Source organism: Lycium barbarum, chromosome 8, assembly GCF_019175385.1.
Source record: "Lycium barbarum isolate Lr01 chromosome 8, ASM1917538v2, whole genome shotgun sequence".
NCBI lineage: Eukaryota > Viridiplantae > Streptophyta > Magnoliopsida > Solanales > Solanaceae > Lycium > Lycium barbarum.
Genome location: NC_083344.1, coordinates 128,924,199 through 128,936,385, shown reverse-complemented (window position 1 = coordinate 128,936,385; position 12,187 = coordinate 128,924,199). Strand labels below are relative to the sequence as shown.

At 34.1% G+C, this 12,187-nt stretch overlaps 2 protein-coding genes across 2 annotated transcripts; one reads left to right on the top strand and one right to left on the bottom strand.

Moving 5' to 3' along the window:
- Positions 1–2,066: 2,066 nt before the first annotated feature.
- Positions 2,067–4,268, top strand: LOC132607362 (uncharacterized). The gene is made up of 2 exons (XM_060321296.1): positions 2,067–2,773; positions 3,805–4,268. The coding sequence occupies exons 1-2, from the start codon at positions 2,153–2,155 to the stop codon at positions 3,961–3,963; spliced, it is 780 nt and encodes a 259-aa protein (XP_060177279.1). The 5' UTR covers positions 2,067–2,152; the 3' UTR covers positions 3,964–4,268.
- A 3,417-nt stretch (positions 4,269–7,685) lies between these two features.
- LOC132607361 (adenylyl-sulfate kinase 3) lies at positions 7,686–11,811 on the bottom strand. Its single transcript, XM_060321295.1, has 7 exons — positions 11,594–11,811; positions 10,076–10,224; positions 9,733–9,882; positions 8,980–9,098; positions 8,817–8,901; positions 8,190–8,236; positions 7,686–8,077 (listed from the first exon to the last, which is right to left on the bottom strand). Exons 2-7 carry the CDS (start codon positions 10,197–10,199, stop codon positions 7,979–7,981), a joined length of 624 nt encoding a protein of 207 aa, XP_060177278.1. The 5' UTR covers positions 10,200–10,224; positions 11,594–11,811; the 3' UTR covers positions 7,686–7,978.
- Positions 11,812–12,187: the final 376 nt, after the last annotated feature.

Here is a 12,187-nt window from a genome sequence, read left to right as displayed (position 1 = left end):
ACGGGTTATGAATCCTAAACTAAGGGTTTTCAATCCTAAAATATAAAGATTAAAAATTAATAAGTCAAATAATTAACAATTAGTTAGCATACAATTAGTGTAAATAATTAATAAATAAACAATTAACTAACTAATCAAATAATTAACAAGTTATTATCATATATTTAATAAATAAACAATTAAGAAACTAATCAAAAAATTAATAAATTATTATCGTATATTTAACAAATAAACAATTAATTAACTAATGAAACAATTAAGAATTTATTAGCAAATAAACAATTGGCTTAACAAAAACTCAATAAATAATTAGCTAGTCTAACAATTAAAATAGCTAGTATAACAATTAATAAATACTTAAGTCGCTAATCAAACAATTAATAAATACTAAATAAACAATTACTAAATAATTAACTAATTAACAATACATAAACAAATTAAAAAAATAAAATAAAGGGCAGTCCCAACAATGCGTGGGCACTGCCCAAAAACGCACAAAAAAATTGCGTAAACCGGCAGATCCACCTCCACAATCATTAGGGTAATAATATATTTAGCAATGTAATTAAAAGTTCGTAGTGAAATACCTAGATTGAAGGTTTTTTTGAGTTTTCAAAATGATCTCTGCGCCGCTCTATTCCAAAATCTAACATTAGAAACTTGGTCCTACACTTCAATATACCAAGAATATTGAGTTTTGGATTGAAAAACAACAAGAAAATAGCGTTTTTGGGGTTGGGGACCACCGAAAATCGGCTTTAATGGCGGTGGGTGGGGCGAACTGTCGGGTTCTGTGGTGGGGAAGGAGGGGACGGGTTTATGTTGGTCCCATTCACGCACTAAATTCGTGCGTAAAAGGCAAAAAGGGAACTTGGTCTTTCACGCACGAAATTAGTGCGTGAAAGGTGGCAAGTATATTTTTGAAAGCTGGCAACTATATTTTTGCAACTTACTCCTAATTCGTGCGTGAAAAGCCCAAAGTGCATTTTTGCAGTTTGGTCCTTTCAAGCACGAAATTCGTGCGTGAAACCTATTAATGTGCTTTTTTTTTTGTACTAGTTTGGTTCAACTTTTCTTTTTTTGTACTACTTAAGTCGCGGATTCAAAAGAATCTAAAGTTGGTGCTAACCATGGTTCAATTTTATTCAAATTGAAATTGAACTAATGAGAATGACTATGTACTAATCCAATTAATAATGGAGAAAAATGTCTAGTAAGCCCAAGTAGATTAGCCTCCTTATATGTGGTCCCTTAGGACCATCCTATTGACATTTTTCAGTGTTAAGCTTCCACCTATCTACTTGACTCCCCATGTCACCATCATAACTAAAGAAGACGTTTTAATATTCATTCTCCAAAGTGCAAGAAGACATTTTCCATATTGAGTGCGTTCTCTGAATTAAATCCAACATTACTCGTTCTCTGAATTAAATCCGACATTTCTCTCCATCAAAGCCACCAATCCTTGACTTTTAATTTCCAAAAGAATCAGAACTCCACGGCACCTAACAGCTCGTTTGGATGTTAATTATCTATTATGTTGTATTATTAAATCCATTGTTATACAATAATAATAAATGTCATTTTATGTAACGATTGATTTGGTGTGGTCACATCGTTACCTTATTTTTTTCATCATAAGCTTATTTATTATTTAATAATTTTATTTTATTATTCTACCTTTTCTATAAACAAGTACCTATCGGCTATCTTCTTCTTCTTTTTGTAATATTGTAAATTTATTCTTCAAAATACTTGTATATGACATTATGAAATGATAAATAATGATATAATATATCCAAACGTTGTTTGCATCAAAACAATAATACAATACAATAAGATACATTATGAAACGATATGTAACAATTATCCAAACAAGTTGTAAAAGTGTGGATTAGTGATTAATGAATTGGGTCGGTAATCATGAGGTCTTAGCAAAAACGCTAAGTGATTTGTACTCATATGTCCAAACATTGGTGGATAGCATTACAAGGTCTATGTGCTGGTGGGAGACAACAGATACCTGTAGAATTAGCTGAGATGAGCATAAGCTAGCTCGAGTAATACTGTCTTTAAAAGAACCAGGACTCCACGGAATTCCAAACTATTTAACCATTCTACTCTAACTACCCTTCTCTCATTCAGTGAAAATATGGATCTTCAAGAGTGGGAACTTCTTCCTGATAGTGGACTTCTTGAACTCCATGATGATGGAGAAACCAAAATTTTCTATGCTTCTCAATTTGTCGACTCAACAGAGCACTCATCAAGAGTGCCAAATCAACTAGTTCCACTTCCAATTCACATGAATCCAAGTATACAAAAACCCCAAGAAGATGATGTGGTTACTAAAGAAGTTATCACTGAGATGGTAGAAGATGAGCAAGACCAAGTGTCTCAAGTTTTCTTCAAGAAAATGAAGGAAACTGAATTTGAAAACATGAAACTGGACTCACCCAAGTTCAGTAACAAGACTCATTCTATGTCTCAAATTGATTCAATGAATTTCCCTTTTGAGGAAAAAGTTGAAACCTTGGAGGTAAAAGAAGAGAGTGTGATCAAGAAAAGGGACAATAAGAAAGCAGATATTGAAGAGAAGAATGGTGGATTGAAGCTATGGAAATGGAACTTGACTGGAGTTGGTGCTATTTGTTCCTTTGGGGTTGCAGCTGTTGCTGCTGCTGCTACAATTTGCATCTTTATTGGAAATCACCAAAAACAGAAACAGCATAAGCAGAATCAGAAGCTTAAATTCCAATTTTCTGATGACAAGGTTTGTCTAACTTTCCATTAGTTTCAGTTTTCTGCTTTGACTTCTTTTTTTGGTGGATCTGATTGATGAAGACCAACTAATATACTGGATCATTACTGGTCTGTTAGCTGGTACCCATTTCCAAAGACAAGGATGTAATTGGAGGATTTTGTTTTTTCATTACATAAGTGATCAGGGAGGGAAAGGGGTATTCTTCTCGAATCCGAGGGGGCTTCTCAGATTTAGAATCTTTCTGTAATGTGCTCCGTTTACTGTCCTGTCGCACTTTCTTCTTTTTACCACATGATAAGTCTGCAAAGCCTGAACAGGCGTGGAGAAGGAAAGGCCAAAAACTTTGGCCTATCGACAGGGGGAGGAGGCAGAGGGGTGCAAGGGGGTTCAATTCGTTGAAATATTATAGTGCTATGTAAATAGGACAAAATTCAATTTTTTTTGCATATATATAAGTTGTCAGATCCCTTGGCATAAGAGTTTGTTTTTTCCGAATCCCCTTATTTGAATTCTTGACTGCATCACAGCTTAATGGGAATGAGCAATGACTAAATGAGAAGATGAGGTCCCTTGAGCATCCCATTTTAGAAAGAAGTGTCGAAGGTTTTGGGTTTGTAGCTTTCCCCCTTTGTAGGGCGGTGCTTGTGTGGAGGGCGTGCCACCAGAAATCTGGCTTGAAGCTCTCATCTTAACAACAAGCCGCGAGCTGCCAATCAATCCCACACCTATTATGTCCAAGACTCCCCCACTGATACTATTAAATTATAAACCTAGGTGGTAATTGAAGGAAGATAAATTCACCATTCTGTGTAAGATCCATAATAGTTAAATCAGTAGCATAGTATAGTGAACAGTAGTCAGTTGAACATCCTTAGTCGGAAAATTATACTAAGTATATCGGTGAAAAACAACTTTTTATATATGTTAATTTGTCAAACTACAGCTCTTTGGATTGGTCATTAAAAAAATCCCCAATTATTGTTTCATCATACGTGCTTTTCACCTCACTGATCTAACAAAGTGTTCACGTGGAACTGCAGAAAATGAAGCAAGTGGTTCAGCAGCCTGCAACAAAATTGAATGAAGCAATTAGTGGAGTAAGAGAATCAGTTCCGATAACCGAGAAACGCATCACAGACTTTGAAGGGTTACTATTACGCTCCTTAGAGCATATTCAAGACTGTTTATCAGTCTCTTGAATCGTTTTAACCTTCCATTAGCAATGGAGGATTCAACAATGAGTAGAATTGCAGGTTCAACAGAACTCACTATCTCGATATCGTACCTTATATGTATGTGAAATAATTTATAAGTGTAGGTAAAGTTAGATCTCAACTTAGAAGTCCCGACGTCTAAATTGTAGATCCTAGTATCTAAACATAGGATCACTATACATGTTGCATATATACTTGATTCCAATTTCCCATGAGTTTGTACTAATTAAGGTCACTTGTACTGGAAACTGCAGTTTGGTTCAGAGATATACACAACTATTTTAATACTACATGGCTTTGGGTTTGTAAGTGCTTCTGTATGTGCGTGCTTAACTTCCATGCCATTCAATTTTGTTCCGTGATTTGGAAAAGACAAAAATCACATAAGATCTTATATAATACTACCTCATCCCATTTTATGACCGGTGTTCACGAAGTTGATAAAGAAAACTTTTAAAACTTATGATCTTAAAACTTGCAGCTACATGTAGAGTTTATGTTCTGTTCTACAATACACCATATGCAGCAAATAAAAGCAACAGTAAATCAATGGATCAAATCTACAAAAACCGTAAACTAATCATTTCATCAAAAACAGCCAAAATTTAAGTCATTTAACCAAGTTAGATATCATAACCAAGCATGAAAACGTTTCCCCGTATGGGAACTACAAGAAAATCACACTAAAACGATCAAAATGATCAAAATGACAAACTCAAGAGAAGAAGGGAGGAGGATTACAGACTCAGCACATCTGAACATGTACTCAGGGCCGGAGCTACAACATTAGGTTCGGATTCCAAGGAATTCGGTAACTTTTGTATTAGAAAGTTCATTAAATATGTATATATAGTCAATTCAGAATCCCGTAAGAACTAAGACGAGATATGTGTTCGGTAGTAAGTTCAAAACAAATAAACTTCAAATCCTGATTCCGTTTCTGCAAACTCTTCTTTGATCCATCCTACAATGGAGCGTGGAAACCTCGATCCGAGCAAAAGTTGGATGTATCTGAAAACTCGAGATCATAATGGATTCAAGTACCATTCTGATCGCCTCGTTCATGATTCTTTCTATAGGTAGAATTACTATGAACGTCTAAACATCGACCCTTATTTCTTTCTTCATATTGTAAAGGGTAGCACTGAGTATGAATATTGAACATCTAATTCAGAACCAGAGAGAAATGGATTTGGCAAAGGGAAACAAAAGAAAGTCCAAAGACTGTGACTAAATCGACGAATCTGTTGAAAAGGGAAACAGAAAAGAAGATAAAGAAGTTGATCACTTCGCAATCTTTCTGGAATACTGCAACCTATGAATTGCCAAAAATCTGCAGATAAATTCGCTACACTTACCATCAGTAGACTGTTAAAAACCATTTTTCTTTCTTTCTTTGTTCTTTCTCTTTTCTTGCAAATCTTTGTTGGATTCTTGCTTTTGTGTACTATCAAAGTGTCAATGGAAGTTAATCTACTTTTTCAACTTTATGGTTTTAGTTTCGCCTTATTCTGTAAAAATCCGGATTAATTAATTCAGTTATTTAAAGTATTTTGGAATTTGGAGGCCAAGTGGACGGTGTTAGTGCAAACAACTTTTCTTTTTTTATGATGGCATTTAGCATGTCTTTCTTTATTTTTATTTTATGACTCGATCAGCCAATAAAGTAGTAAGAGCCAGTAAATGGGTGACTAATTCCGGAAGTTGTTATTGTCTTACATCATTAAAAGAAAACTACAGTATTACTAATAATGTAGTAGTGAGCTTCCATTTGAAAAAGGTGGAGCTTAGAGGGGAATCCAAATTTTTAAGTTTACGGATAATTCTAGAAGGAAGGAAAAATGACATAATAATACTACTTAAAACTCTATATTACTAAATATAAAAATATTTTTTCTTATTTATAAAATATAACAATTTAATTACCAAATATATCAGATTTGAAAAAATTAAAAGTCACCCTTTCCTTCTTTTTCCCCATTCTCTATTTCATCCAAAACTGAGCCACCCCACACTTCTTTCCCCTTCTCCCTATTCTCTGTTTCCTCCGAGAACAGACTGAAGAGATATCTTACTAGCTTGCAGTGTAGTATGTCTGAAACGTCCTCTCTCACAATAACCAAACGAATATTTTCAACCATTTGTTCTTTGAAAACTTTGACTTTTCTTTCTACAGTTAATGGGGTTTGGTCTTATTAATTATAGGAGAAGTTAATGAAGTTCCATGGTTCTGAACCACCGCCCCACCCTTCTCCCCTTCTCCGACTTCTTCTTTGGTGAGTTCAGGACACGCTCCGGTAGCAAATCTAAACAAACACGATTTGAAAAAGCACAGATCTGAAAAAATGTAGATCTAGAAAAAATAATAGGAGAATGAAGCCATTCTTCAAAGTTAGCAAGAATATACCAAATCATATATAGGAAATGCAGATCCTCAAAGATCAAAAACGACTCCAAACATCACAAAAACAATCAAACTACTCGAAATTTCCTAAATTTATTTTTTTAAGTTATATATGTTGTTTTAGTTGTATTAAATTTGTATGAATATTGTATGAAAGTTGAATATAATATTGTTGTAGTTGTATTAAATTTCCTAAAACCGAACATAGCTTTATACAACATGTATACAATTATATACATATTTCATAATCACTTTTAGATAGTTTTTATATTAAAAATCGTGACCGAAATTCTAAGCCTTGAGTCATACACATTTCATACATGACAAATGTGAGCGAAATTCTAAACCCTAAGCGATATACATATTTCATACAGTTTTCATACACAAAATATTGAGTGAAATTTTTAAGTCTTGAGCAAGAAATACACATTTCATACAGTTTTCATGCATAAATTATTAAGCGAAATTTTTTGTAAGAAATCTATTGTTATGTTATGTAAACTAAAAAGTATCGTCATATTTCGTAAATATACCTTATTTTTATGTATATGTAGGTTATTAGCTTACGGAGAAATTATTTATACATATTAAGTGAATTTGATATTAAGTGAATTTGATATAGGGTATTGACCTGAATTACTGAATTATATCGAACTCTAACTCTGTGCCTGGTAGGGCTAAAAATACATTTTACCAGTTCAATGTCAAGCAGGCACAAGTCTTTTGACCTTGTTTTTGCAGGACATGATGTTAATTCACTACCATATATGTCACACCATTATTGAAGGTGTGACATGACATAACATCAATCTATTTCTGGCATAGTTTCCACAGTTAGCCAGTCATCCCAGTTACAGTACCAGCTTCATATCAAGGTCACAAAAATATCTTTGACATCAATTCACTTCCCAAGATTGGGGAAAAATAATGATTACAGAGCAATAAAATAAGCAAGAAGCACAATTGCAACTGAAAATCTACTGGTTTCAAGTCCTCAACATGTGATGCCTTTGTTTAGAAAAGTTCAACAAAAATATCTTCTCTGTAGCATAGCTTCTCTAGAAAAACATGGAATGTAAAGTTTCTGATTTCTTTGCTTGACAAACCTATAACTTACAAGGAGACTCTCTCATTCAACTTTGTCTTCAAGAAAGTGGCATAATGATACTAGGTAGCAATCTAGCATGAGTCATATTAAGGTTTCTGTACAAGTAACACCAGAACAGACATAATGAGAGTCAAAGAAACACAACTTTAGTAGGGTCTATATGGCAATCTTCTCCGTGGACGTTTGCACGAAAAGTAACGAAGGTGATCTTTTGCCTGCCATTCGAAAGTTGAAGTTAAACAGTCAGAGAAATGTCACCATAAATATACAAGAATTTGAGATGCAATGGTGCATAACTAACTCTGCATCATATAGTTGTATCACATCGGACATCCTATGGACCTAGACACCAGATGAACATATGTGTACAATCCCAAACTAGTCCTATCGAACAACACATATATTGTTGAAACAGATGGAGAGAACTAGATATTTTTGGTAATTCCCTCAGCTGAGTCTTTTCTTCCTATCTGCAGCAAGCTCGGTCACTAAGCTTCCAAAAAGCCTCTGTCCTCCATATAAGAGACTACTTGTCCAGCCATCTCATTTGGTGTAGGAACTACTCCATCTTTTAGTTGTATTTCAATCTGACCAGAGAAGCAAATGTTCGGAACAAAAATTATTACGAAAAAACAAACAAAAGGGAATTCGAAATTTCTTGAAAGCTTAGAACAGCTGCAGCAGTAATATAATACATACCTCGCAATTCAAAGGTGGTTCATAAGGATCATCTATTCCAGTAAAACCTACAAAATGAAGTGCTTAAAATTCCCTAAGATTCGAAGTACATTCCAGAAATAATAGTCAACAATATCATTATGCTACCGATTAAGCATGCCAAATTATGAATGATAATCCGTTCCACTACAGACAGTGTTAATTATGGGTTTGGCAGAACTAAGTAACTTTGGTTCAAAACCCTGTATTTGTGTTAAGAAATTCATTTAATATGTATAAATAAACCATCCAGATTCCAGTAAGCAAAAATAGTTATGATCCAGAACTAATAACCTAAAGACCCTGGCTCTGCCTCTAACACTAGACTACTTCACAAACAAATGATGCCAACTATCTAATAACGCCATGAAGCATGGAAACAAGGATTACTCAAATAGTTTACATGCAAATTTTTTAGCAGAACAGCTGTTTACACTTTACAGATGCAGTTTATTATTAACAGTGTTGTAAATTGTATCTAATATAAATTATATAACTAAGCATTGTAACCCCGTGATTATCTCGAGTTAATCATCATTTTTAGGAATACAAATTTTATAAAGATGTGGAAGTAATACAGGCTACTATTAGCCTGAAGCTAAAACACACCTTTGATTTTACCCTCACGAGCTAGCTTGTAGAGGCCTTTTGGATCTCTTCCCTCACACAATTGTAGAGGCATATTCATAAAAACCTGGTAATTCAAATAAAAAAAAAAAGCGTTAGATAATGCAAAATGTTTCTACAATAAATCAATGAACATGAGACTCGCCTCAATAAATTTTTTATCTGGCAATAGTGCACGGCAAGCATCACGATCTTTTCTGTAAGGAGATATCAAACTTGCAATACAAATTAATCCAGCATCTGCAAAGAGCTTTGCAACTTCCCCTGTACAAGTTTACGAGTAAGTACAGAACCAGTAACCACAAAATATTTACTAATATGTCTAAATTCTCATGTGTCTCATACCAAACTGAAAAATATCTATCCGTTCAACCAGGATTAGCATTGAACTTTATCCAGAGAACCACACAATTTGCATAAGGCCAAAGCTATTCTTACCCGTGGTGGAGCAGCTAGCAATTCTAACAAGGGGATTCATCAAAAAAAAAAAAAAAATTAACCCTACTCACATTGTAAAATTATTGGACAAAATGGATTAAATTGAGAATTCCTTTCCTTACCCTTATACACTCTATTTCATGTAACTGAAAATGGAGTGTGGACGTGAACGGAAGGGTGGAAATAACCATCACTTTTTCATCTTTTCTTTGTTTCGTTGTTCCAAACCTCCCTCCTCTTCCCAAGTGTTTGCAAGTCATTTGTGCGCTTAAAATTTTGAAATACGAAATCCTGGAGAGCTTGAAGAGTGAAGACTATTCTAAAGTTTATCTACAGAGTCATATTGACACAGAAATGCAACATACTGTTTGCAAATCTCTTCTGAGCATCTCAAAATCTCACAGATATATAATTGATTAAACTCGTGGTTGCTCTATTCACTTTGCAAGAATACACTTACCAGTCCTGCGTATATTCTCAGTCCGGCTTTCTGGTGAGAACCCAAGATTCTTGTTCAGACCATGCCTAAGGTTGTCACCATCAAGAACGTATGAAAGCTTACCTTTTGACTGCAATTCTCTACCTAGGGAACAAGCAAGTGTGCTTTTTCCTGCATAAATTGAAAAAAAAAATCTTAAAAACAATGGCAAACATTGCAAAAGTGAGCATCCGAAACTTTTGAACCGCTTATATAGGATTATGGGAGACATTTTCTTCTCTGCCTCTGAACATATGTACAAAATACGAATTCTCCACAGCTAATACAATAGACAAATAATAAGCAACAACACAGTAACATCAACCTGATCCACTGAGACCTGTGATCCATACAACACATCCCTGTTGGTTAAGCAGCTTTTCCCTTTCCGCCTTTCCAACTGGATTTTCATGCCAGAATATGTTTGTAGGATTGCCAACAGTAGACATCAAAAGATAACACCCTTTACCTTCTCTAATAACACACAAAAATATCAGAAGTTAATACGACCGCCACGCGAGGTCCACTGGGCAGTTAACCGGTTGATGTATTAAAGCAGGATTTTCATTTACCAATTACTTCAACACGGATGAAAATAAAGAAGATTCTGGAGAATTTAAGGATCTTTATGCTTTAGAATGCCCCCTTTTCTTCCATGGGTAGGGACATTATTGCTGAGATAATAATCTCTATACGAAATGCTGATACAACAACAACAACGACAACATACCCAGTGTATTCCCACAGGTAGGGTCTGGAGGGTAGAGTGTGTGCAGACCTTACCCCTACCTCGTGAGATAGAGAGCTGTTTCCGAAAGACAATCGGCTCAAGTGATATATGAATTGCTGATATGGATTGAAAAAGGGTGGTTCGAATAGGATCTCCTAATATTACCGAAAATATTGTTCAAATACTTTTACGAGAGGGTGTTTTTTGAAAAATGTGAGAAAACATCAAGAAAACAACAAATATTTCTTAGTTGATATTTGCAATCTAGTTCATAGATGAAGAAGTATCACTTATATTAATCTTAACATGTTATGATCCACCGGGGAGTAAAATAGTCCTGTCTCTTTTTCTCAAAGAAGCATCAACAAATCAAGTTAAAGGCACACGAAGGTAATCACGATGCTGCATAAGCTAACATTACAAAATAGTCTAAACATTTTCATCATCCACATAACATTAGGACCTTGTTGGATATTGTGATTATGGCTTCCAAAGAACAGAAATTTAATAGATTGAAGAGATTTGTTCTCATTTGAACCTTCACTAAATGAAAGCCTACATAGCAATACCAATACTATGCTTTAAACCACTCGATAAGCCCTTACACGACAGTAAAACCCAAAAGTCGAGTAAATAGCGAGTTAGAAATGCCAAATTATTGACTAGATAGGTACTATCTATTCAAAATTTCAAAGCTATTGCCTAGTCATTCTTCATAACAATTTCTTATAGTACCAATTTATTAAGGCTCTTTCCGGTTACCATATTCACAAACAAAAGGTAAATATACTAATCAAATGTAGCTACTTTTTAGTTTCTAAATTTATATTCCCTAATAAAAACACACATCCCCCTCCCTAGTGAAAATGGAATTTCATTCTCTTTGTATTTCCTTCAAAGATCAGACAAATGCACAAAATAACAAATGCCCATCATGGTCAGAATCCAAACCTTCAATGTAAATGAAATATTACCAAGAAACCATCATTTCAACACACATTTTAGAGAAAGCTACTCCAATAGACAATTAAAACAAGAATGCAAATTTATAATACCCCTCATTAAGAAATCAAATAATCAAAACATCTTCAACAATAAAGACTAAATATTTACCTGTGAAAGAAGATCCCAGAAAGCTGAAATTAAACGAAAAAATCGAGTTGTTAAAGAGCAAGAATGCGAATTTGGAATTGGGAGTTTGTTTTTCTCTTCAAAAATTTATGAATATGGACGTATTTTTTGATTGAGATACAAGATGAAACTGTAGAAAATAATGAATCAATGTGTGAGCTTTTCCCAAGTGTTAGGCAGTATGACAAGAGTGCGAAGTTGATGGAGTGAAAGTAACGGCTCTTAACTATATTATTATACTTCTCTACCAATTTCCTATATTTCGTATTTTTTTTTATTTTTTATAAATTCTATAATGATCTCAAGTAAATGCTATAATAATAATATAATGATAATAATAAGGTTAAATATGCTTTTAAAATATTTAATGAATTGTTTTAAGTAAAATACAAGATTTGTGCAAAAGTGACTGGATTCACGTGACCACACAATGCATTAGATCCATCCCTATCTATTCATTCTTGATTAGAAGTCTCGAATTCGAGACAAAAAATTCTAATAAAAATCATTTTTAAATTTAATAGGTCTTACACGATGTAAATTGAGCTAATTGAGATCTGATGTGGGTATAGGACA

Coding starts and splice junctions, on each gene's coding strand:
- LOC132607362 (XM_060321296.1), top strand. CDS start 2,153: ATGGATCTTCAAGAGTGGGAACTTCTTCCTGATAGTGGACTTCTTGAA. Junction 2,774..3,804: donor TCCAATTTTCTGATGACAAG/GTTTGTCTAACT, acceptor GTGGAACTGCAG/AAAATGAAGCAAGTGGTTCA.
- LOC132607361 (XM_060321295.1), bottom strand. CDS start 10,199: ATGTCTACTGTTGGCAATCCTACAAACATATTCTGGCATGAAAATCCA. Junction 9,099..9,732: donor TGAGAATATACGCAGGACTG/GTAAGTGTATTC, acceptor AAACTTGTACAG/GGGAAGTTGCAAAGCTCTTT. Junction 8,237..8,816: donor TCGTGAGGGTAAAATCAAAG/GTGTGTTTTAGC, acceptor TTCATTTTGTAG/GTTTTACTGGAATAGATGAT.